General features: G+C 43.8%; 2 protein-coding genes across 7 annotated transcripts in view; one reads left to right on the top strand and one right to left on the bottom strand.

Annotated features, from left to right (window-relative positions):
- The window catches only part of LOC130204049 (protein shisa-6-like), a 55,137-nt gene extending 52,189 nt beyond the window's left edge, over positions 1-2,948 (top strand). For 2 of the 3 annotated variants that reach the window (XM_056430537.1, XM_056430539.1), the window contains 2 exons: positions 659-762; positions 985-2,948. In XM_056430537.1, coding sequence (XP_056286512.1) covers positions 659-762; positions 985-1,833 — 953 coding nt within the window. In that variant the 3' untranslated portion in view covers positions 1,834-2,948. The remainder of the gene's footprint in view (positions 1-658; positions 763-984) is intronic. The other variant, XM_056430538.1, reaches the window with a different exon arrangement.
- An 18,426-nt stretch (positions 2,949-21,374) lies between these two features.
- The window catches only part of dnah9 (dynein, axonemal, heavy chain 9), a 155,320-nt gene continuing 149,635 nt past the window's right edge, over positions 21,375-27,059 (bottom strand). For all 4 annotated transcript variants that reach the window (XM_056429060.1, XM_056429057.1, XM_056429058.1 and 1 more), the window contains 3 exons: positions 25,496-25,749; positions 25,282-25,417; positions 21,375-21,761 (listed from right to left, as the gene is read on the bottom strand). In XM_056429060.1, the coding sequence (XP_056285035.1) occupies positions 21,534-21,761; positions 25,282-25,417; positions 25,496-25,749 (618 nt within the window). In that variant the 3' untranslated portion in view covers positions 21,375-21,533. The remainder of the gene's footprint in view (positions 21,762-25,281; positions 25,418-25,495; positions 25,750-27,059) is intronic.

The following is a 27,059-nucleotide window of genomic DNA, read 5'->3' as shown; positions in this document are numbered from 1 at the left end:
AAGGAAAAAACCATGCACTTGTAAAATGTGAGTTTTGTGAATGTGCGTCACTATGTGTGTGCGTTTGTATTCAAAGTCTTTGTGCATGTGTCAGTGTTGTGGCATGCAGGTGATGCTACATTCACTCCTACACACTACTGTCTCTGGAAATGTACTGTTGTCTTTGCGATCTGCTTCTAAGTGCATGTTGAAGTTGTTTGTAGACATGAATGTAATGAGGATGAAAGGAGGATGCAGAATGAGTTCAGGAAGAGAATTAGCTTTCCAGCATGTACGAAGTGTCTGCGTGCTTCCCTCCATATCTCTATCGTATGATGTGTATATACTTTCACATGACCTTTGAAAAGTTTGCTTCCACAGCCAGAGCTGCCTGTAGAATCCCAGATGAAGCCTGGATGTGTGGATGTGATGTGCCTAGCATGTAATGCAGTCTGACTGTTCCTCTGTCGCTTTCTCTTTTCTGTTCCCCTCTGAGAGCTTGGAAAGGTGAAACACAGATGGGTCTGCCAACACTGTTCTCTGCATTGTGTGCAATGTTCTCAAATCCCACTTTATATGATTTTGCATTCTAACACCTCCCCATGTTTCCTCTTGCTTTCCCCCCCTGGAGCTCCTCTTCACCTCCTGCTTCTCTTATTTATTGCCGTCCCCTATGCAGCAGATAAAGACGTTGACGACTACTATACCCGTAAGCGCCACCTGCCCGACCTGGCAGCGAGAGGCACTCTTCCGTTGCATGTCTTGAAAATTGGTCAAGACCAGGTGGGTACCTAAGTGCTTGATTTAAGCATGCACGCTGCTAAACTAGTTCCTGCCTAGCTGTTCATGCATCAAAGAGGCAAAGCAATGCTATCTCTGAGTCTCCAGATTTGAATTTGTTAGAAGCTATAGCTGGTGTTTTTCTTCTTCCGGCGGTGGTGGGCGGCAGAGCTGTTTACCCCTCAGCTTGTGAATGACTCACCTCATTCATCTTTTGCTTAACAGCACCGGGAACCGCAGCAGCAGCAGCAGCTCCAGAGCCAGCCCCCACAGTCCTCCATCTCCCAAGGCTCTGCCCAGGCCTCACAGCAACAGTCTCAGCAAAGGCAGAGGCCCCGTCGCGTCCAGAGGGCCATGTCCCAGGACCGCGACCTGTCCCCAGAAAGAGACCCACAGCAGGATTACAGCATGTCTTCGAATGGTATGTCCCCATACGGGGACAGGATCCTCTCAGACGAGCAGCTCCTGTCTGCTGAACGCCTTCGATCCCAGGAGCGTCTTCTTCCACAGGACCGCCACACCTCCCAAGATCGTCTGTACTCCAAGGACCGCATATACTCCAAGGACCGACTCATGTCGCAGGATCACCTGTACTCAAAAGACCGCCACTACTCTCAAGACCGACTCTATTCACAAGACCGCCTGTACTCACAAGACCGCCTCCTATCCCAGGATCCTCTGCTCTCGCCGGACAAGTTGATGATGTCGCTGAAGCGCGGCATGGTGAGCAGCGTCTCTGGCGGGTTTCGTGGCAGCGACAAGTCAATATCACGCGCCATCTCCCACACAGATGTGTTCGTACCCACCACGCCGCTTATGGATCGCTACAAGATGAGCAAAATGCACTCACATCCCAGTGCTGCTAACAATGGCGGCGGCAGCGGGGCGCCGGGAGCAGGAAGCACTGGGCACTCCAACACTTTAACCATGAACCAGACAGCAACAAAGAGGCAGGTGTTTGCCTCCAGACGGACTCACACAATGGAACAGCTCCACTATGTCCCACCACACCACCAGCAGCAACAACACCCACAGCACTACCGCACAGGTAGCAAGACTGAGGTGACGGTTTGAGGGCAGCGAAGGACTCCCTGAACTGAATGGAAGAGCACTGTGTGTGCCAGGGGAAGGGGTTGTTAGAAGTACAAGGGTACACTGGCCTTCTTTTAGAGTAGGGTGGTGGCCAAATCACCGTCTTTGAGTCAGTCAGAGATTCCAGGACCAAGAACATCCACTAGCTTACAGTGAGAGACCGGGAAAACGCGCTACACTGTACACTGCAGACACTGGCCCAGTTAGATCTGAAGCCAGAGAAGGTTGTGGGGAGTCTGCTGTTATCCAGCTAACTTGCCTATTATTTACACTGTCTTGATTACCCTTTTCATCCACAGGCTACAGCCTCATTCTGTGTATGTTTTAGTGAAAAAACACTGACTGTGTCTATTGCCACCCTTTGTCCAACAAATCTATCCTGTGACCTTTTCTGGCGAATCTTAAAGGGCTTTTGCATGGTTAAACACACAGAGCGACTCCTCTGTGACTTCTGCTGAGCAACACAATGCCACCACAGGAGATGACCCAGGTTGACCCTGTAATAACTTTATAAATATATAAATAAATTAATAAAAAAACAACCATTTGTACTCCCTGTCCGACTCATAGCTGTTGTGAATCTCAATGAGAGAAATTGAAATGGATGTTTATTCGCACTTCTATTTGGTGCCTGACAGATGTTCCATTTCTAAAAATGAACTAGTTTTGTGGGTTACAAAGCACAATCAATAAAATATATTCTGTTTTGTTTATGATTCCTTTTTTGAGTTTGAATAGGGATGGCAGTTTTTTTTGTTGCTTCCAGTAGATTGTAAATATGCTATTCTAGAAGCAGTATTATGGACAAGTCTGTACTGGATGGACTTTGTATTAGACTGTCTGTTTTCAATAGATTCCTAAAAAAACTACTATAAATCATCACTGTTTCGTTCCTTCAGAATAGAAACCCACTTAACCAAGTATTTGACAGTATTAATACTATACTGTGTGTGTCTTTGCAAAACTGTAGGAAGAGAAGCGAATGAATGTGTTGTTGATAACAGATATACCACTGTTCATATTTGGATGTAGACTGTGTTCCATAAGGGTCAAATAAACCATCCATATTTTTCTAAACATTCAATATGGTTCCTTGAGAGATCTCTGTGTCTGTTTTTACTTCAAAGGACTGCGTGATAGGTAACTACCAATTTACCAGTGCTTTACTTACCTGGAGTCCCATTGGTCAGATGAAGTCACACATCAACCTCGCCAACACAAACTGCTTTGTTAAGATAAAGGAAACCTTGCCATCATTGTGAAAAGTAATCAAAGTTAACTGTTGGTCGGACACAATATGCAGATGTTTTTCACTGATTTGGTCATTTACGGGCCAAAAGGACAAGCCTGAACTTAAGGTTAAAGTTGAGGTTTTTAGAGGTCTGTGGAACATGAAATTCATTAAATTGTAGAATAGAAGTTATCTTAGGGCATTTCATAATATTATTTACAGAGACCCAAACATTTTCACCATGAACGTGCACTTAGCAACGGTAGCAAGAAGAAAAAAACCTTAGACAGGCAGAAAACCTTGAGCAGAATCGGGCTCTGGGTGGGCAGCCATCGGCCTCGACTGGTTAGGTTAGATAATAATAATTACTATACAAGAAGGTGTTGAGCAAGAGCTTTCAATCGGAGATCTAGACTATACAGCTCCAGAGGTAGAAATACCTGCAGAAAGCCACAGCGGAGAGAGGAGAGAGATGAGAAAGCAGAAAACTACAGGAGAGACAAGTCAAGTTTGTAAAATTCATTAATGGGATAAGAATGTGTATGGAGAGGGGGAGGAGAGAGGAGATCAGTGCATCATGGGAAGTCTCCTGGCAGTCTAGGCCGAGAGTAAGAGCTGGTTTAAGGCTCAACTGAGCCATCACTAACTTAACAAGAGGAAAGTCTTCAGTCTATTCTACATGAGGTGACTGTGTCTGCCTCCAGGACTGAAGGTGAAGCTGGTTCCATCAAAGAGGAGGAGCTTGATACCTGAAGGCTCTGGCCTCTGTTCTGCTTTTTAAAGCTAGGAACTACAAGTAAACCTGCATTTAGTTAGTGCAGATCTCTTGATAGGGTATTATCGCTCCTCGAGAGGGTCAGCTGTATCTATGTGGGGAGAGTGGTCCTCCCGTAACCACAATGTCCCTGGTTCGTTCCCCACTCTCCCATAGTTGCATGTCGAATTGTCCTTGAGCAAGACCCTGAACCACCAGTCGCTCCCTGGGCGCTAATACATAATGATGGGTCAAATGCAGAGAACATCCCCACGAGGATCAATAAAGGATAGGTAATTATTATACATTATTATGATGGTGCATCACCAATCAATGCGTTGTACATGAGGAGAAGGATTTACAATTTGACTATTACATGTTTATAGCTGCAACTTATTAGAGCAGCCGTATAATAAGGTATTGCAAAAATTTGGTCTCGCATTAACAAATAGATGAGCAATGCTATGTAAATGAAGTTAATTAAAAGGATATATTGTGATCAAAGATAACTCCAAAATGACTTCCTGTGGCACTGCAGTCCCATCCAGAGTAACAATGTCTTCAGAAAATTTGTTGCGAAGCTGTTTGGGGCAGTACAAATTATCTTTCGGTCCGTACATTCGGAAGTTGCAGGTCGGCAGTTTGTACTGTAGGTTTTGCTTTGCATAGAAATGAAGTTATCTCACAGCTGCTGCTCTGCACTGCTCTCATATGGCAATCACAGCTGATAACACCTTCCGGACCGACAGTGCCGACTGCTCAGGTAAACACGGTTAGCTCTGTCAGCACTTTAGCTGATTGCACTAAGTGCTGTTAGCACCGTTAGCGATGAGCCACTGGCTTCCTGTCGGCATAGTGAGAGCTATTGAGAGGCAATCAAAATGCACCCGATCTTGGATCTTGCACTTTTAAGCAGTTTGACTAATATTTTTAACAGGTCGGCGATGTGTCCTTGAGCAAGGTTGGAGGCAGTTCTCAGTGGGTTAGATGCACGGCTCCACACCATCGAAGCTCAGACATTAGCTACATCAGTTAGCATGCCCCCAACTACGCCAGTCGGAGGTAACTAAAAATTAATGTGGAATCGGTATGTACTTATGCCAAGACCATGTCGGACTCTTCTCTAGTCCTCTCCCCAATGTGATCAGTGATGACATGGACAGCCGCATGTCGTCATTCAACCGCTGCACTCAAAGAAATGACTCATTGGATGAACTCAATTAAATTGTTGGCAGGTTTTCCATCCAATAATTATATGCAACTCCAACTCAAATTTAGCACATCAGTGCAATAAAATGTAATTAAGTTAGTCCAACTCCAACTCATCTGTATCAAATACATCTAAAATAAAATAACGATATTCATTAAATTAAATTAATTTGTGTTTGTCCAACTCAAAATATAAACTAACTAACTTACAAAATATGCAAAATCCACACAGAAAGGAACACCCCGACTGGGAATTGAACCCACGGACCTCTGGCTTTGAGGCGACAGTGCTAGCCACTACACCACCGTACAGCCCTGAAAGTATCTTCACCTCATGTAAACAACTGATTCTCAGCTGGCGCATGCGCAAAGGGTAGTCCTCAATGAAACACATTTATTTTGAGTTGATATGCACACCATCTAACCTAAATAAATCTAATAAATGAAAGTATTCAAACATTTTGTGTTACACCCATTAAATATAAATATCTATTTTTGTAATTGATTTATTTAAATGTATCAAACAATATTTAAATGTGTCACCTCGAAGAAGGGCTTGAATCGTTTTTGTGAGTGTAACCTAAATAAATCTAATAAATGAAAGTATTCCTACATTTTGTGTTACACCCATTCAATATAAATATCTTCGTTTTGTAATTGATTTATTTAAATGTATCAAACAATATTTAAATGTGTCACCTCTAAGAAGGGCTTGAATCGTTTTTTTGAGTGTGGCTGTCGAGGCGGTGCAAGGCAGACGATGTGGGCTACATAGATAACTGGAAGACTTTCTGGGGGGAAATGCTGTATGCCCTGATGTGAATTTGGATGGCTTTCTCCATCAACCTAGACCAATTGTCTTCAACGGGTTTCTACTTCTAACACGTCTATTGGACTCCATCCCGACGAGGCTGCTTAAAGACGGTCTGCCTTTAATTGACAGCTCTCTATTAGATATGATCAATGTGTCTTTGATAACATCCTGTACCACATTCCTTCAAAGTAGCTGTACTTAAACCTCTCCTGAAAAAGCCGCTCTGGATCCAGAGGTGTTGGCTAACTACAGACCGATCTCTAACCTCCCTTCCTCTCTAAGGTCCTTGAGGAAGTAGTCTCACACCAGTTGTGTGACTTTCTACATCTAATAGTTTATTTGAGGAGTTTCAGTCATTTAGAAAACACCACCGAGACATGACAGGGTTAGGACTCATCTCTGTACTGGTCTTGTTACACCTTAGTGCTGATAGAGGACTCATCTCTGTACTGGTCTTGTTAGACCTTAGTGCTGATAAAGGACTCATCTCTGTACTGGTCTTGTTCGACCTAAGTGCTGATAAAGGGTTCATCGCTGTACTGGTCTTTTTAGATCTTAGTGCTGATCGAGGACTCATCTATGTACTGGTCTTGTTAGACCTTAGTGCTGATAGAAGACTCATCTCTGTACTGGTCTTATTAGACCTAAGTGCTGATAAAGGACTCATCTCTGTACTGGTCTTGTTAGACCTTAGTGCTGATCGAGGACTCATCTATGTACTGGTCTTGTTAGACCTTAGTGCTGATAGAAGACTCATCTCTGTACTGGTCTTATTAGACCTACGTGCTGATAAAGGACTCATCTCTGTACTTGTCTTGTTAGACCTTAGTGCTGAGAGGACTCATCTCTGTACTGGTCTTGTTAGACCTTAGTGCTGATAGAAGACTCATCTCTGTACTGGTCTTGTTAGACCTTAGTGCTGATAAAGGACTCATCTCTGTACAGGTCTCGTTAGACCTTAGTGCTGATAAAGGATTCATCTCTGTACTGGTCTTGTTAGACCTTAGTGCTGTGTTCGACACTATTGACCATGACATCCTATTACAGAGACTGAATCAGTCGATTGGTATTTCAGGCACCGCACTAAGTTGGTTCAAATCGTATTCATCAGATCGATCTCAGTTTGTATTTGTAAACGATGAAGCCTCGATAACCACCAACATTAGTCACGGAATTCCACAAGGTTCTGTGTTTGGACCAATTTTATTTACATTATATATGCTTCCTTTGGGCAATATTATCAATTATCAGTATAATGAACAATCGAGAGATGAAAAATCACCCATAAGGAGAGAGAGAAGAGGAGAAAGGTGCTCAGTGTATCCTAAAACATCCCCAGCAGTTTATAAGCCTAGTCTGGACCAGGTGAACCTGATTCAGCCCAAACTATAAGACTATCAAGAGGAAAGTCTTCAGTCTACTCTACATGAGGTGACTGTGTCTGCCTCCAGGACTGAAGGTGGAGCTGGTTCCATAAAAGAGGAGCTTGTACCTGAAGGCTCTGGCTCCATCCTACTCTTTAAGACTCTAGGAACCACAAGTAGCCCCGCATTCAATGAGCGCAGCTCTCTAGTGGGGCAGTATGGTACTACAAGCTCTCGAGTGGGGCAATATGGTACTACAAGCTCTTTATGTTATGATTGAGCATCACCAATCTAGGCTTTGTAGTTGAAGATAAACATTTTTAAAGTGATTCTTGATTTTACAGGGATCCAGTGCAGAGCAGCTAATACAGGAGTGATGTGATCTCTGTTCTTAGTTTTAGTGAGTACATGAGCTGCAGCATTCTGGATCAACTTAAGGGACCTAATTCAATTTTCAATTCAGTTTTTTTCCTAAGACCTTAGAGATTTATTAGAGCAGCCTGATAATAAGGAGTTGCAGTAATCCAGTCTAGAAGTAACAACCTGGTCTCCTTCTCTGTGCCTCATGCCTCGAGGCCCGGCCTCATTGGTCGGGCTTCTTTCGCGATGCGTCCTGCCTCCGTGGCCTTGCCCCCTGCCCCATGCTGATGCCTTTTCTGTTTATTTGGGCAAATTTGTAATTTGTGATTTTGGGTACCAAATGAACTGAATTGAATGGACTGGACTAGGGCGGGCCGTGAGTGGGATCTATCTGCTAAAACTCTGGTTGAAATACGGACCTGCTAACCACTGACCCAAAAGTCATTTTTCTACCTACCCACTGGGGTGTAACACAATGAGATTATATCTTCCTCTAGAACAGCTCTGCCTCAGAAGATTATTTATGTCATTACGTATCCAGTCCACCAACTGCAGAGGTTTGATTTGGCCGAGGTGGGGGTCATACAGCTTATCTGACAGGATGTCACTTTCATCATGATATGTGGTACCAGTGTTGGCCGGGGCAGTGCTTCAATTTGACATCTGAATTAATATGTTTGACTTTAATGCTGGTCGGTCAATTTCTTTAAATTCATGGAAATCCAAGAGTGCGACCGACAATTCTCACAGCAAACAACGGCGCCTGCAAAAGCACTCCTCCATAAACAGACAAGAGAAAAGCGGGAATATGTTTGGTTTTCCAATTTACACTGATCTTGAAGCCCATCAGCATTTAAATGAACATTTTAGTCTGCAATCAAAAAGAATCTATAGAGGGGAGAGCAACGGCTGCATGAGCGGTAGGCTGCAGTAGCATGGGACACGTACTGCCAGCCTTCAGCTGAGGGAGGAGAGGAAACTGGCCAAGAACAGGCTTTCCAAACAATAATCAGCAACTTTCAAACTTTTCTTTTTCTCATATGGCACACATTTCTTTAACAATGTACTGCATTCGCCATCTTTTCCATTTTTACACTTTTAAAGCAAAACATGATCCAGGGGCAGACGACTTATTTTGTTGGTTGAAAATTGAATTTGCAGCATCTTTAGTTTCCCATTTGCGCCTTGCTCTAACGGTCCAGGCGGAGCTGTCAGAGAGTAATTACTGAATCTGAAATAGAAAGACATTTTCAATTTGGATACTCAGGAAGTTTTGCAGCTACATTATGAGGATAGTTTAGACTAACAAAGAAGCAAAGCGGCTTCAATGTCCTCTTTCTCATAGAGAGCTCTAACATGGCTCGGCTTTGGTGAAAACATAAATGTATTTTCTATGGGGACATAATTCTAGCAAAACTATTTGCAAATGTGTGTGTGTGTGAGTAATGGGATTTGTAAATGTCTAAAAAAATCACTAAATGCATACTGAGATGTGGGAATGTGCAGACAGATCTATAAATGAGTACATCAATGTCAATAGCTGAAGCATCTCGTAGTTTGCTCCAATCCATAGCAGCACGGACACTGACAGCTCATCAGGTCCCACTCAGCAGCAGCCTCAGTGGAACCTTCACTAAGCTGCTCTTCCGTCAAACTCTCTGAGCTTCCACTGACACAAGCTGCGCTCCTGCGAAGAAACATTATACATCGGTTTCAATAGAAAAATCTATTTCAGTTCCTTACAGTACGCTGCTTGTTTAACAAAACGCCTGCACTCTGTAGATGAAGCTGCAGCAAGTGGAAATGTCTTCAAGGCCTTCAAGTAGTAAACGTTTTGGTTTCAGAAACTGGTCTGAAGTCAGCCACCACACCAGAGAACCGTTTGACAGCGTTTCTGTTACGTTACTGCTATATTTTAATCAAATGTACATCAGGTGTCGGCAAATATACATATATATATATATATATATATATATATACAAACATATATATATATATATAGTGATAGTTTGAGGTGATACTGTGTCACTAAAAAATTAATTAAAAAAATGTACTAAAATTGGCATCATCCTATTATGTCGCTGTCCCTGCACGTTGCCCATCATGATTGGAAGAGCCCCGCCCTCGGTAAACTGTTAATGGATACATAAATAAAAATAAATGTCACGGAGAAATATAGAAAGTTTAATTCTGCGTAGAAGTATTCATTTTCCCCGCCAACGATGCTGGTGACAAATAATCAAACAAGTCAACAGAACATGTTGGCTGGGCCACTGTGAGCCAGTGGTCAGCAGGTCTGTGTTTCAATCAGGGGGTTGCCGGTTCAATCCCCCGCCCTAGACCATGTGTCCTTGGGTGAGGCTCTTAACCCGAGTGTCTCCCTGTAGCTGTGTCTACTGTGTATGAATGTAACATGATTGTAAGTCTCTTTAAGCATCAGCTAAATGTAACATGTGATGTTGAAAGAGTCTTCCACCACACAGCTGAACAGTATCAAGCTGCAGACGAGTGAAGAGGAGACACATGTCTCACCTGCTGCTGCAAACTGAGCAAATAAATCATCTTTACAAAGACTCCAAACTCATGAGACATCAAAACGACTGGAGCGTTTCATAACTCCTCAGTGTAGCAAAACATGTCTTTTAAAATGGAAATGTAGTGGTGTGGACAGAAGTGTATTTCAGAGTTATTTAATTTAATTAATAAGTTATTGCATTCAAACCATCCTCAGCATTCTAGGTGCAGTGAGCTGCTGTGAAGCGCCGGGAGCAACTATTGTTACAGTAGGAGAAACAGCAAGACAGGGTCAAGAAGTGTCTTTATTCTTGTTCTATCATTTCATTAATGACACAGTCAATAATGCTGGTTTATTTTCCAAATTACTATACATAATAAAACATAGGAGGCAATAAGTAAAGGGATCAATTAAAATAGTCGGTGCATTTGTACTGCTCAGGGCTGTCACGTGACAGCAGAGCAGCGCTCGCCAGCAGCCGGGCCTCACCTCATCTCTCCGGACAGCAGAGCGCCACGAGGGCTCGTCAACACGTCTACATGGCGGCACGTCAACATGGTGGCAGGTCAACAAAGCGAGGAGGGGGAGGATTCAGAACAACACTGTAGCAACAGCCACACGAGTCTCTTGATACAACTGAAGGTCTGTGACACAATCTGAACTAATAAACATGTTCCTAAGTCCTCAGGAACCTCAAGGGCTCCGTGTGGTTCACCATGTGAGTCCAGTTAGGAACCAATGAAGGAACCATCAGACCTTCCTTAAGGCCGAGCCAAAACGGTTTATGACGACGCCTTATGGTTTATAAACATGTCTGAGGACACAGACACTGTACAATTGTAATAAACAATATATATATATATACTGTATATATATATATACATATATATAATATATATATATGTATATATATATATATACATATACAGGACTGTCTCAGAAAATTAGAATATTGTGATGAAGTTCTTTATTTTCTGGAATGCAATTAAAAAACAAAAATGTCATGCATTCTGTATTCATTACAAATCAACTGAAATATTGCAAGCCTTTTATTCTGATTTATTGCTGATTATGGCTTACAGCTTAAGAAAACTCAAATATCCTATCTCTAAATATTAGAATATCATGAAAAAGTATACTAGTAGGGTATTAAACAAATCACTTGAATTGTCTAATTAACTCGAAACACCTGCAAGGGTTTCCTGAGCCTTGACAAACACTCAGCTGTTATAAATCTTTTTTTTACTTGGTCTGAGGAAATATTAAAATTTTATGAGATAGGATTTTAGAGTTTTCTTAAGCTGTAAGCCATAATCAGCAATATTAAAAGAATAAAAGGCTTGCAATATTTCAGTTGATTTGTAATGAATCCAGAATGCATGACATTTTTGTTTTTTTAATTGCATTACAGAAAATAAAGAACTTTATCACAATATTCTAATTTTCTGAGACAGTCCTGTATATATAGTAATGTCCATGATAACCAACTCTGTCTCTACTTCTTTCTACTTTCCTGCCATATAAAGTGGATGTTAATGGCTCGACCTGTAACGTAAAGAGGAAGAAGGACGTTGTCCATGGCGAGCCTCTCACCCAGGACACGTTGAGTTTAATCCGAGCAAATAATTTAGTATGCATATAGGTAAACATGTACTGTATATATCTATATATGTCTGTATCATAATACCAATGTATATCTATGTTATTTTATTCATTCTAGATTTAATTGATCAGCTTTTATTCAGTAATTCATATCCAACTATCGGGTGAAGTTCTGCAGCTGAGATGGTCAAATATGGAAGAATTTAATAGAATGTGTAAGTTTGTGGAATAATTTGTGTAAAATATAGTAATATTAAATAATCAACAGTGATTTTTGTGTCTTTCCTGCCAAAAGATGTCCCCCCCCCTCAAGAAGATGAAGCGAGAAGCCGTCAGAGGAATCTGTGACGCTGGAGATCTGATGACTCGGCATCCTGCTGGGAGCTGGAGACGGAGGAGAACGGATCGAGCTGAACCTCAATGAAGAAGACGAGCAGCTTCCTCAGATACCAGAGAAAGAAAATGAGCTGCTGCAGCCCAGCAGCACCATCCAGCATGATGCAGATACCTCAGAGGAACTCAAACATCAGAGCCATCGGTGGAACAATAATATTTCATTTGATGTTCCTCGGACAAATGAATTAATGTCAGGTAATAAAATAGTCATATATCTACATTTAATTTAAAATAAAACTAATAAGAAGCCTTTTCACAACCTTTCCTGGTGCTTCATACATTTATTTGTTATTCGTTGTAGAGCTCATCATATTCGTTATTCATCCCTTTCATTGTTTTGTTTATTATTTTCTGTTTGAGCATTTTAGTATGTAGTTAATCTCATACATATTCCATTTATACAGAACTTGATCAGTTTATTTGTTTGTTTATGAAATAATAGGCGTGTGTACAGAAGGACTCCTCAGCAACTCTGAGATTAAGATGTATTTGATTAATATAAAATTAAAAGCTTTTCCCTATTTTACCAAAACTGTGTGGCGTCCTCGATTTAAATTTTCTCTTAAATCCCGTCAGTTAAACTAATGGTGGCTCATAGCTTACGCATAGCTCCCGAAGAAGCCGCACCCCAGTGAGCTGAATGACTTCAGGCCAGTCGCTCTTACATCACACATATCTAAGACCATGGAGCGAGTGCTGCTTCACAACCTCAGACCTCAGATACGCCATGCACTTGACCCGCTGCAGTTTGCATACCAGGAGAAGGTGGGGGCGTGGAAGATGCCATTGTCTAGCTAATGCACAGGGCTCACTCTTATCTGGACAAGGGGAAAGGTGCTGTGAGAATCATGTTCTTTGATTTCTCCAGTGCCTTCAACACCATCCAGCCCCTCCGACTGAGTGACAAGCTCGTGCAGATGGGTGTGAACGCCCAACTGGTATCCTGGATCACTGACTACCTGACGGAGAGACCACAGTTTGTCAGGCTGAAAGACTGCGTATCTGAGACTGTGTTGTGCAGCACCGGCGCTCCACAGGGGACTCTCACCTGTCCTGTTTACCCTGTACACATCAGACTTCACCTACAACACGGAGTCGTGCCACATCCAGAAGTTCTCTGATGACTCTGCTGTTGTGGGATGTATCAGGGATGGACAGGAGGGTGAGGACAGGAGCCTGGTGGACACCTTTGTGCAGTGGTGTAGGCATAACCACCTGCAGCTGAACGCCACCAAGACCAAGGAGATGGTGGTGGACTTTAGGAGGTCTCAGCCTCCTCTGCTACCAGTCTCCATCGGGGGTGTCAGTGTGGAGGTGGTCAACACCTACAAGTACTTGGGAGTTCATCTGGACAGTAAACTGGACTGGTCAGCCAACATAGATGCCATCTATAAGAAGGGTCAGAGCCGGCTCTACTTCCTGAGGAGGCTGAGGTCTTTCCATGTCTGCAGCAAACTCCTGCGCATGTTTTACCAGTCTGTTGTTGCCAGCGTCCTTTTTTATGCAGTGGTGTGCTCGGGAGGCAGCATGAAGAAGAGGGATGCAGGGCGACTAGACAGGCTGGTGAGAAGGGCAGGAGCTGTTGTTGGCATGGAACTGGACTGCCTAACATCAGTGGCGGAGAAAAGGACATTGAGTAGGCTGCTGACCATCTTGGACAATGACCACCACCCACTACACAGTACTCTTAACGGACAGAGGAGCATTTTCAGTGGCAGACTCCTGTCACTGTCATGCTCATCGGACAGGCTGAGGAAGTCCTTTGTCCCCAGGGCAATACAACTTTACAACGCCACGCAGAAGGGGAGGGGGAGGGAGATGGACTTCTCTGCATGAGTCTACCTCGGTCTCCCCTCCTCTTCTCAGCTCTTTATTTTTCCATCCCACTGTCCATCTTTTTAATCTTTTTACTGGCTATACTAGCCCATTGCACAGACTGTACTATTTATATCACTTTGCACACACTGTAATTATCTGTATACACCCTACCCCCTGTGAACATGTTCTCCCTATGTGTATTGTTTTTCTACTGTGATTCTACTGTGATTTGTGTATATATGTTTGTGAGTTAAATTAAGTGTATAAGCTACGGGATGACCTAAATTTCCCTCGGGATTAATAAAGTATCCATCTATCTATCTATCCATGAGCCACCATTAGTTTAACTGATGTATGGGTTCATAAATCATAACTGAATTATTAATAAGCATTACATATCTTTATATTTATTAAATAGTATTTATTTAATCATCTACCACCCAATCAGAGCTGAAGGGGGGGTGGGGGGTTGCTCCATGCGCTCACTAAGGTTTGAGCCTCCTGGTGGATCCACAAGGTCGGCTCCGCGGTCTGGAAACGAGGGACTCTCTCACATTCAGAGCCTTCTTGAAAAGGTCCAGAATCCTGGAGGCCCCGGGCTCGAGGAGAATCATCAGTCAGGATCCGATGAGTACAGTTAACAATATTGAATATACAGTTAGAACAGAACACAGTGTCTTTCCCTCATGCTTCACAATACATTCAACAATACATTCATTATAATATTTCCTATTTATAATATCTTCCTGGAAGTATTAATTGAAAACACAAGACTTCCTCCTGTAAAGGCATACATACATCTATATGTATGCATGCCTTTACAGGTCACCACACTTGCAAACCTATATTAAACATTTATAAATCAGATGACAGACCTAATTTGACCCGAGCGTGGATCGACTCATTCACTGTAATTTGTTCACTTCTGGCCAGCAAACTCAAGGAGGTTGAAAAGGCTTTCAGAGGGTTAAACCCAATTATTGTAAGATAAAAGGTCTGAGAAGACAAACAAAGGGACATGTGTGTATTCCTCTCATGTTTTTATGAATGAGAACGTCTGTGGGAACCCCTCAATGTCTGACCCCTGCCGAGTCCTCCAGACACAAAGCTTCTTTTGACTTATTCCTCACTGTTCTTGTACTGATTCCTTAAACACATCTACCATCTAAATAGAGTAGGTAATCATTGGCTTTTGATTTCTCAAAATGAATAGCTTAATAGGTTTAAAGTTCACAATGATGAATGCAACATAATAACTGTAATTCTCCCAGTCACAGAGGCTGTCAGTGTGTTGGTACACGAGTCCCCGCGTGAAGATCATGATGAGTCATCCTCACAGTCGGGCTGTTCCTCTCTCCGACCCGCTTATCTCCCTGCATGCAGGACCCAACCCCACTTACTGGTGATAATCCAGATTGGAGGCCGCTAACAGCCACTTGATTTACGACAGATGCCATTTCCAGATAAACATTTAATTAGCAACTCATCAGCTCTGTTAAAGCTAATTGGCTCAGTCTCCAGCCCCAGTTGTTCTGCAGCGCATTGAGCAGCTGATCCGGACATTCTGACCACCCCACCTCCCGTGGGTCAGACCCGTGAGTGGGTCACGCAGAATTACAGTCTGGGACAACGTTGTGCTATTTATCAGCTTTTCACGCCTGTTGTGAAAGCGACTGCTCGTGAGGCTTATTCTTTACATTCCTCACATTCCTCACATTCCTCAGCGCTCAGAGGGAGTGTAATGTGAATGTTGTGAGGCTTGGAGGACAAGGTGGTGAGGAAGTGCAACCACAGCACCGAAGTGGAGCCAAGAGAGATTCAGCCGGGAGAAAGAAACAAGAAAGAGGTGCTAGCGGTCGGTCTTCCACCTCTTGGAGGCACACAGAGTCCCTTGAGCGAGACGATCGGTGTGGAGGTCGATCAGGATGAAATGCATGTGAGGGAGGATGTGGTGGAGCGCTCATGTTTTCAGAAAGCAACGGTGGGATTCCACGGCATTATCTTCATGGTTATTAAGTATTGTTGAGCTCTGCAATCACATCATCGCATCTCACTGAAATTACATCTCTGCATGCTTACATATTATGCACACCAAGGCATCTCCACAGCATCACATGAGAAGCTTCTGTGTGCTGACCTGTAACCTAGCAACCGGCTGACGTCTCACCCAAGCAGATGATTAAAGCTACCTTCTTTTCCATTCCGAGCATGAACCCTTTGATGGATTCCCCCAGCCCCTCTCCGGGTTGCATTACCTCCACACATGAGCTGTGGACCGCCACGCTGGCCTCAGCCTTGTGAGACATGTGCATGGTACCCCAGGGCAGTGGCTGGTCTACAGGGGCGGGTGGAGGACTCTCTGGTCCAAAAGAGGCCTTGCACATACATTCCTGCAAAACTAATGACCATCATTCCCAGATGTTATTTGTGTTTAGTTCAATTCGCACTGAGATGGTGAACATGGTAAACGTGTGCTCGTTGTGATGAACTCTTAGCTCGACCCAGCGACAGTCTCTGGTTGTGAATGATGACAACACATCTTCTGCTTAATGGATCATGCACACTAGCTCCGAGCCCTCGGTCCAGCCTCGTTCCCATTCATATGAAAAGAGAAAGCTAAATAACTCTGGAATGAGCTATTTGTACATTTTACAGCTTTTGGGACCCACTGATTAAAATAATGTATTTTCAATTCAATTCAATTCAGTTTATTTGTATAGCCCAATTTCACAAATTTGTCTCGGAGTGCTTTACAATCTGTACACATAGACATCCCTGCCCCAAAACCTCACATCGGATCAGGAAAAACTCCCAAATAACCCTTCAGGGGAAAAAAAGGGAAGAAACCTTCAGGAGAGCAACAGAGGAGGATCCCTCTCCAGGATGGACAGGTGCAATAGATGTAATGTGTACAGAAGGACAGATTTAGAGTTAAAATACATTCAATGAATATGACAGTGTATGAATAGTTCATAGTAGGTATATTCCACGATGGAGACCTTCACGATCCATCAGGCAGTTTGTCAGGAGTTGATTGACCTCAACTAAACACAGGTTACAAACGCCTCTGTGCCAATGTAGCTACGTCTGTTAAACGAGAAACAACAACAACAATGGTTGCAGACGAACACACAGCTAACACTCCGGCTGGATTTTAAAAGCTGCTTGTGTGTGAAATATCAGACTCCTTGTCTGCCATCATCATCATCATCGTGTGCTACAACGTGAAGCTTGACAGGCATAGCAACAATAACTAAGGGAGTCAGAGCTCTGCCAGGGTCAGCTGGATAAGTTCCTGATGCTTCAACACATGAGGACATGTTCACAGCAGCAGGACGGCTCCTGTTGCATTAATGTGCATCACTACTACCATCCTACCTCCCCTCCCCTGCACCTCCTCCACCTCCTCACTGTGCATTGTTAAGGCTCTCCAATAATTAGAGGACAGAGATGCTGGTGAACCTGGGCTGATACTGCCACAGAGCAGGAGGAAGACCAAGCTGGCTTCGTGTGGGCGTCTGCCTCCGTACGTGTTGTTGGGATCAATCTGTGACATTCCCCATGTTGGAGAGGGCGTTGCATCTCAAATGGGGAGGAGGAAAGACCCTAAGATTTAGAGAGGAGGCAGGACTGGGAGACTGGAAACAGGAGCGAGGGGACTGGCTGCAGGTTGGGATAAATGAGATGAAACTAAACCAAATGCACAATCAGCAACTGCCTCTGTACCTGTACTCTAGCAATGACAATACATTGAATCCAATCCAAAGACAAGGTAATGTCTTTGGATTGGTATATTTGGAGGGCTTTTCTCCCATCAACCGTGACCAATTATCTTCAACGGTTTCTACTTCGAACACGTCTACCTGTCTCTTGGACCCCATCCCGACGAGGCTGCTTAAAGACGTTTTGCCTTTAATTGGCGGCTCTCTATTAGATATTATCAATGTGTCTCTGCTAACAGGCCACGTACCACACTCCTTCAAAGTGGCTGTTATTAAACCTCTCCTGAAGAAGCCCACTCTGGATCCAGAGGTGTTGGCTAACTACAGACCGATCTCTAACCTCCCTTCCTCTCCAAGATCCTTGAGAAAGTGGTCGCAAATCAGTTGTGCGACTTTCTACATCATAATAGTTTATTTGAGAAATTTCAATCAGGATTTAGAAAACACCACAGCACCGAGACAGCACTGGTGAAAATTACAAATGACCTCTTAATGGCAGCAGATAAAGGACTCCTCTCTGTCCTGGTCTTGTTAGACCTTAGTGCTGCATTCGACACCATTGACCATGACATCCTATTACAGAGACTGGAGCAGTCGATTGGCATTTCAGGCACGGCACTAATTTGGTTTAAATCCTATTTATCAGATCGATCTCAGTTTGTATTTGTAAAGGATGACGCCTCGATAACCACCAACGTTAATCACGGAGTTCCACAAGGTTCTGTGCTTGGACCAATTTTATTTACTTTATACATGCTTCCTTTGGGCAATATTATCAGGAAACACTCTATAAACTTTCATTGTTATGCAGATGATACTCAACTATATTTATCGATAAAACCAGAGGAGAGCAACCAACTCGGTAAAATTCAAGCATGTCTTAAAGACATAAAAACATGGATGACCTGCAACTTCTTGATGTTAAACTCAGACAAAACCGAAGTAATTTTAATCGGCCCTGAGCACCTCAGAGATCAATTATCTGGTGATGTGGTTTCTGTAGACGGCATTGCCCTAGCATCCAACACCACTGTAAAGAATCTTGGCATTATCTTTGATCGGGACTTGTCCTTTAACTCCCACGTAAAGCAAATCTCAAGGACTGCATTCTTTCATCTACGTAATATTTCAAAGATCAGGCACATCTTGTCTCAAAAAGATGCAGAAAAATTGGTTCACGCGTTCGTTACTTCGAGACTGGATTACTGCAACTCCTTATTATCAGGCTGCTCTAATAAATCTCTTAGGTCCCTCCAGTTGATCCAGAATGCTGCAGCTCGTGTTCTCACTAAAACTAAGAAAAGAGATCACATCACTCCTGCACTAGCTGCTCTGCACTGGCTCCCAGTAAAATCAAGAATCACTTTTAAAATTCTTCTCTTAACGTACAAAGCCTTGATTGGTGATGCACCATCATATCTTAAGGAGCTTGTCGTACCATATTGCCCCACTAGAGAGCTACGCTCACTAAATGCGGGACTACTTGTAGTTCCTAGAGTCTTAAAAAGTAGAATGGGAGCCAGAGCCTTTAGTTATCAAGCTCCTCTTTTATGGAACCAGCTTCCAATTTCAGTCCGGGAGGCAGACACAGTCACCTCGTTTAAGAGTAGACTTAAGACTTTCCTCTTTGACAGAGCTTATAGTTAGGGCTGAATCAGGTTTGCCCTGGTCCAGCCCCTTGATATGCTGCTATAGGCTTATAGCTGCCGGGGGACGTTTTAGGATGCACTGAGTACCTATCTCCTCTTTTTTTCTCTCCTTAAATATGAATTTTCATCTCTCAATCACACGTTACTAACTCTGCTTTCTCCCCGGAGTCCTTTTGACTTCACGTCTCATGGGGTCATCGGACCCTATGAGACGGCATAGATCCTATCTGCCTGATGGATCGTCGAGGTCTGGGTCGTGGAATTCCTGCTCCTGACTGCGCCACTGTCCTGTTGAGACTCCGCCCACTGTTGAGACTCCGCCCACTCCTCCTCCAACACCGCCATCTGCCTGATGGATCGTGGAGGTCTCCATCGTGGAATATGCCTACTATGAACTATTCATACACTCTGTCATATTCATTGAATGTATTTTAACTCTAAATCTGTCCTTCTGTACACATGACATCTATTGTTCTGTCCATCCTGGAGATGGATCCTCCTCTGTTGCTCTCCTGCAGGTTTCTTCCCTTTTTTTCCCCCTGAAGGGTTATTTGGGAGTTTTTCCTGGTCCGATGTGAGGTTTTGGGGCAGGGATGTCTATGTGTACAGATTGTAAAGCACTCCGAGACAAATTTGTAATTTGTGAAATTGGGTTATACAAATAAACTGAATTGAATTGAATTAATGTCACGACGCTATTAGAGTGGACCCAATAGCACGACTCAGACAGGAGTAACAAAGATTACTGTCTTTGGTTGGAAACAGGCTGGGTCAAAACCGGGAGATCAGTCGAAGAAGCAAACAAGTCCAAAAAGGGGCAGGGCAGAGAATCAGAGGTCAGGGCAGGCAGGCAGGGTCAGAACAGGCAGGTCAGGAATATACTCTAATAACACTGGAGAACTTGGCACGAAAACACAAGACAATCTGGCAGAGGACGAGTGGAAGTGAGGGAGCTAAATAGTAAGGGACTAATGAGGGGATGGGCTGCAGGTGAGAAGGGCGTGAGGACCAGGTGAAGGGAATGAGGGACTAACGAGGGAGTGATCAGAGGCAGGTGAGGGGAGTTGGATTGACGAGATGGTGTGACAGGATGAAAACAACTATTACAAAAAGGAAGGCGTGGAGCTAAACTGTTACAGGGAAAAGCATCTTTACTCATGAGGAAATTAACGTAAAATACGTTGTTTACAAAACATACTGCATTTGATTAATTGAGAACTTGTTAAATGATTAGATGGTGTGTTCTTAGTGGAGTAGTTTTACAGGTTGGATCAAATGTATAATTGTTCCATTTATTCTGTGATATTCCCCAACCAGCTCACCTCATCGAGTGACTCACAGATACAGCTATTGTTAGAATTTCTCCTCAAACACAGATAATTAAAAACAGAGAAGTTCAAAGTGAACACACTCTTCATAGAACCTTTTAATGCTGCAGACAGTTTCATAATCATTGTTTTGCCATACAGCGATGATGAAACTGTCTGCAGCATTAAACACAACACCACCTCATGCTGCCCTCTCCCTGTGAGACTCCTCGGATTGGACCTGATGCGTCACAACATCCTGAGGGTGACGGAGAGAGACCTCCTCCACTGGCCATGACACGAATATCATCAGTTAATATATCATATAATCCACAAGACCTGAAACTATAGTGAGACCTAGTGTTACCAGCATGTTGCTCAGCGTGGCTTTTAATACAGGATATGGGGGGGGGGGACTCTTTATGATGACACATTGATTAATCTAGGCTGCCAACTTTACCAGCATTGGGCAGCTTTTCTCAGAATTTGGCAGTTTTTTAAAGATATTAAGAAAACAGAATGACCAAAGTAGCTGTCATTCTGTGGTATGAAACACAAATACTAAACTCAGTGATGAGGTAATGCATTTATGAGTTAACAGTTTAACTAATGTCAGCTGTCTGTAATGTGACCCTCGCCCTGCAGTCCAACATGAGGAATGTGACCACAAGCTGCAACAACATGTCTTTGTGATATATAAAATTAGTGTTCACATTTAAAGTAAAGTAAAGACGAGTCATTGAGTCGGTAAACTGGTCAGCGGTCACACAGTACGACTACAGTTGACTGTTGAATTGAGTAAGGATGCAATTTTATTTCTTATGAACTCCACTTTTCATTTACAAAGGAATTATTACTTCTTTCAAAAGATGCATTTTAAACATTGGGTCCGGAGGGAATTGAACCCTTGACCCTGTTGGCACCAGAACCATCAACTGCTGCTATATCTGCAGCAGCAGAGCCACTCCAGCTAAAGTCCACTTGGAGGGGTTCTCTTTGGTCTTCAGGTTGAAGGTCCAGACGTAGGTGGGTCCCCTCTGCCGGGTCTTGTAGAGAGGACACTGGTACACATTCCTGCTGTCCTGCTTGTCCACAGGGATGGCCCTGATGAAGAGGACCGGCATGGCTGGAGTGAGCTCTTTCAGCCGGGCTTCCACAACCATTCCAGTCTGAAAGAGAAAGACAGGAGGGGGGGGGGGGGGGACGACGACGACAGGCCAGTCAATCACAGAGACAAAAGTCAGAAATGAGTTTGACAGAGGAATCCTCATTCCGATGTTGGACCTCCAGTTTGATAAAAACAATAAGAGTCCAAATACACACTCTATAAACACACCGACACAGAGCGCTCCGTGTACACCGAGCTGACAAACACACGAGTCACCGTGCATGACAGCGACTCTCGGGAATGGAAGCACAAAGGACAACGCCTCATTGCCTCTACAGTCACTCGAACACTTTAAACAGCTCTTAACACCAATAACTTTAAGTCCGTCAGGGTAAATATGAAGGATGGGTATCTTAAAGCCGTTCATGAGGTTCATTGACCATTAGATTAACAACACTGTACCAACACTGCTACTACAGTATCATACTATTATTACATCCTCTCACAAAACACTGAGAGAATACACATTTTATTATAAAGATGGAGTATTCATCACCGTTATTGATGTCATCTCATAAATACACAAGTGTCCTTTGTGTAATATCTGCATTTTTTACCGTATGCATCCAACATACTATGTGTTTATCATACACAGTATCTAGCTAGATGTGTGTGTGTGTGTCTGTGTGTGTGTGTGTCTCTCTGAATGTAAGCTTCATTAATATAGATGAGGAGGTTTATCATAAATCTTTGACTTGTATTGCTGCACAGAGCTCTGTCCTGAAGGAGTGCTGCTTCCTCTCTGCTACTCCTGGGGCAAGGAGGAGGAGGAGGAGGAGGAGACTGGAGGACTGCCCATCTGTCCGCCTGTCTTTTTGCCTGCGTCTCCAACTCTAATGAAGAAAAAAGGAGCCACTCCTCTAAAGTGTTCAAGTGCACACTCTGCACATCCCCTAATGAAGTGGTCTCCAGGGAGGCTCCTGAAAGCTGGGTGCAGATTCAGGAGCTGGATGGTGAAGCTGGATCGAGTCGTGCGAAGCTGAGGCATCAACGCATGAAGGATGCAAAGCAGATCACGGAGCCACAAAGGGATGCGGAGGTCCCTCAGGGGTCAGATATCAAAGGTACGGTTTAATGAAGCATTTTGCTTTTAGCTCACCTTGTGTTCATGTGTAAATAAATATATTATAATACAATATAAATCCCAATATATATATATTAGTGCTGTGAAAAATAACGCGTTAACGCGTTATGATTAAATTACAGGATTAATTAGTTAATTTTTTTTAGCGCATTTAACGTATGCGCAGAATGAGCTTCCAATCCGTCTGTTGTTGGTCGTCTCTAACCAGCAGCATGTCATTCTGTCTCTACGTGTCGCGTTAACACGACTCCGATCTCCGTCTCGCGCGCCGCAGAGCTCAGATGCCGGCGTGTGCGCGCACATCGGGACGAAAAAAAGTCACTTGCACCCCCCCCCCGTCAACAACTCTTCTCGGCTCGCGCGCGGCAGAGCTCCGATGCTGGTGCGCGTACTGGTGAGCAAGTTATGTGCACCCCTGTGTATAAATGTATATATGTGATTAATCATGATTAATCCACAGAAACCTGTGATTAACCTGATTAAAAATGTTAATCGTTTCACAGCCCTAATATATATGTATATATAATATAATATAACATGTTTCTATATTAAGATGCCCCTATGAACCTGGATCTGTCCATGTTGATCTGACCATGTGGATCTGACTATGGTGGATCTGTCTGTGTGGATCTGACCATGTGGATCTGACTATGGTGGATCTGTCTACGTGGACCTGACCATGTGGACCTGACCATGTGGACCTGACCATGTGGATCTGACAATGTGGATCTGTCTACGTGGATCTGACTATGGTGGATCTGTCTACGTGGATCTGACCATGTGGATCTGACCATGTGGATCTGTCCATGTTGATCTGACCATGTGGATCTGACCATGTGGACCTGTCCATGTGGATCTGACCATGTGGATCTGACTATGGTGGATCTGACCATGTGGATCTGTCTACGTGGATCTGACCATGTGGACCTGTCCATGTGGATCTGACCATGTGGATCTGACTATGGTGGATCTGTCTACGTGGATCTGACCATGTGGACCTGTCTACGTGGATCTGACCATGTGGACCTGTCCATGTGGATCTGACCATGTGGATCTGTCCATGTTGATCTGACCATGTGGATCTGACTATGGTGGATCTGTCCATGTTGATCTGACCATGTGGATCTGACTATGGTGGATCTGTCTATGTGGATCTGACCATGTGGACCTGTCCATGTGGATCTGACTATGGTGGATCTGTTCATGCTGGATCTGTCTCCGAGATTTTACCGGGTCGGGTCTTCTTGGAAGAGAAGTGCTTTCATGTTGTAACTGGGAACCTATTCAACGACGCTGATTGGCTGAATTGTAGATCACTCATTTATATCTTTAATCAGTAATAGGCTGAACTGCTTCTTAGACCCGCCTCTCTGGAGTCAGATCAGTCTCAATTATCACAAATGCAAAAACACAGATTCACAAATGTGCACAGAACAATTCACAAATATATTCGATTTACAAATCCACACAGAAGGATTTACAAATAAATTATACTCAAAAATATACGCAGAATAATTCACAAATACGTTCCAATGCACACATAAATGAATTACGATTTGTTTGTTTGTCAATCGCACTGCATTTGTTTGTGGGTCGCTACACATTTGTTTATACGTAGACCTACCTGTAGCCAATCAGATGTAGCCTGTAGCCAATCAGATGTAGCTTATAGCCAATCAGATGTCGCCCTCATTTTGAGCCAATCGCATGAGCGTCATTCGCTTTATACACGCCTTAGAGGGGGCGGGGCTTATCTCGGTGGCTTTACTACAGTTATCATTTCCACCATCCACCATGGAATAAATAACCAGTATTTCTGTTATATACTTGTATCCCACAAAACGTCGGACCTTCTAACGCCCTTGTGTTTGGGTTCATAACATTGAATTTCTAAGATTCTGTTTGAATACTAGAGCAGCAGCAGTTAGATTCACCATCGGCCGACATCAGTGATGACGGGCGGATCATCTCAACTTTTGTTACTCAGCGTCTTTATAAGTAAATAATTATATAAAGTTGAAATATTTCAACTTGTATACATTTGTGAGTTTTTCTCATTCGCCAAAGTTAAAATATTTCCAATTTATATATTTATTTATATATTCGCGTCATTTGTGCAGCGCCAAGATTGTTTACAAGATTAAACCGAAGTTTCAATGTCTTACAACAACGTCCTTGTTGTCATAACTAACAACAAGGGGGGGTACATTAATTGTGTATCCCTCTGAAAATTGCGCAACTGTAACGCTGGGAGAATTTTTATCATTTATAAATATTATAAAAATTTACATTTTTGTACACTTAATTTTTTGGGGCTCAATGTGGGTGGGGCCTGACCCCATGGCCCTCTATTGGCCAGCCGCCACTGTCACAATTAGCTACTTGCCACCACTGTGACCGTCAGCTGAACAACGCCATTAGGTAATGAGTCATGTACCTGTGTGTCCCAGCGTGCACCCTCCATGTACAGCCCGTGTACGTAGGCCCCTTCACGGGGGGGCAAAGAAATGTCCTCACGGTTCTTCTTGGTGACATCACACTGCAGACACATCCTGTCCAGAGGCCACTCGTTCCTGTCATTCAAATACAGGATGTGTCAAACCAAGAGGCTTCTATCACATTTACACTCTCCTCATGAAGAACAGCCCTACCTTCTAGCCATAGCCTGCATGATGGCTGTGAGGAAAGACTGTGGGTTGAAGAAGCCAGCAAGCCATACCACAGAGGGTAAGACGAAGTCTGTAGACCAGGCCTCCAGCTCCTTAATCCGGACCAGCAGGTCGGTGAACCACAGGGCCAGGCCAGACATGGAGGGGTAAGCCCGTTTGGTCCAACTGTCCGGCACCATGTCCAAGAAGATGGCGTTCTGAAGGCTCTCCATGTCACTGGTCATGGTTAACTCTCCCTGAAGGGTTGGGCCACAGGAGAGAGGTACGTTCAACATCCAACTGGAACCATTCATTTTGCAGTCAAACATCCAAGCAATCAAAGTTTATTGTTAATATGTTTGACTGTGGAAAGGAAGATCAGTGATAAGCCTTAAGGCCCTGGTCACAATAGAAAGTGATACAGGGAGTTCCATCCATGTGTCCTTGCGATAGAGCTTAGCCAAGTCATGACGACCTGTACAGGGCAAATTGATGAGCTGCTGTGAAGCCTGGAACAAGCAAGCTAAAGGCTAAGCTACTTTAACCATGTGTTTAACCACAAGGTGTGGTGAAATGAAAGACCTTAGACTCCATCCCGACCAGGCTGCTTAAAGACGTTCTGCCTTTAATTGACAGCTCTGTTAGATATGATCAATGTGTCTCTGCTAACAGGCCATGTACCACATTCCTTCAAAGTAGCTGTAATAAAACCTCTCCTGAAGAAGCCGCTCTGGATCCAGAGGTGTTGGCTAACTACAGACCGATCTCTAACCTCCCTTCCTCTCTAAGATCCTTGAGGAAGTGGTCTCACACCAGTTGTGTGACTTTCTACATCTTAATAGTTTATTTGAGGAGTTTCAGTCATTTAGAAAACACCACCGAGACATGACAGGGTCAGGACTCATCTCTGTACTGGTCTTGTTAGACCTTAGTGCTGATAGAGGACTCATCTCTGTACTGGTCTTGTTAGACCTTAGTGCTGATAGAGGACTCATCTCTGTACTGGTCTTGTTAGACCTTAGTGCTACGGCATCAGCAACACCTCCATAAACAAATTACAACTGGTCCAGAATGCAGCTGCCCGACTCCTCACCCACACCAAATCATGGCATCACATCACTCCAGTCCTAAAAGACCTTCACTGGCTCCCCGTCTCCCACCGGATCTCCTATAAAATCCTGACCCTCACCGACAAAGCCCTCCACCAACTTGCACCCCCCTATCTCTCTGAACTCCTCTCCCCCTACAAACCTCAACGGTCCCTCAGATCCACCTCGGCTGGTTTACTCTCCACCCCCACATCCAAACTCTGCAGCTTTGGGGACAGAGCATTCTCCAGGGCAGCTCCCAAGCTCTGGAACTCACTCCCCATTCTCATCAGGGACTCTGATTCCCTCATCACATTCCAGTCCCGCCTCAAAACACATCTTCTTTCATCTGCCTACCCGTAGCCCCATCCTTCCCCGTACCCATCAGTCCATGTGTGTGTATGTGATTGTGCCTGTGTATGCCACGTATTGTCGTCTGTCTCACACCGTTTCCCCCCCCCCGACTATGTCAAAGCGTC

This window comes from Pseudoliparis swirei, chromosome 13 (assembly GCF_029220125.1).
Source record: "Pseudoliparis swirei isolate HS2019 ecotype Mariana Trench chromosome 13, NWPU_hadal_v1, whole genome shotgun sequence".
NCBI classification, from domain to species: Eukaryota; Metazoa; Chordata; class Actinopteri; order Perciformes; family Liparidae; genus Pseudoliparis; species Pseudoliparis swirei.
This window is presented reverse-complemented; position numbering and strand designations above follow the sequence as displayed.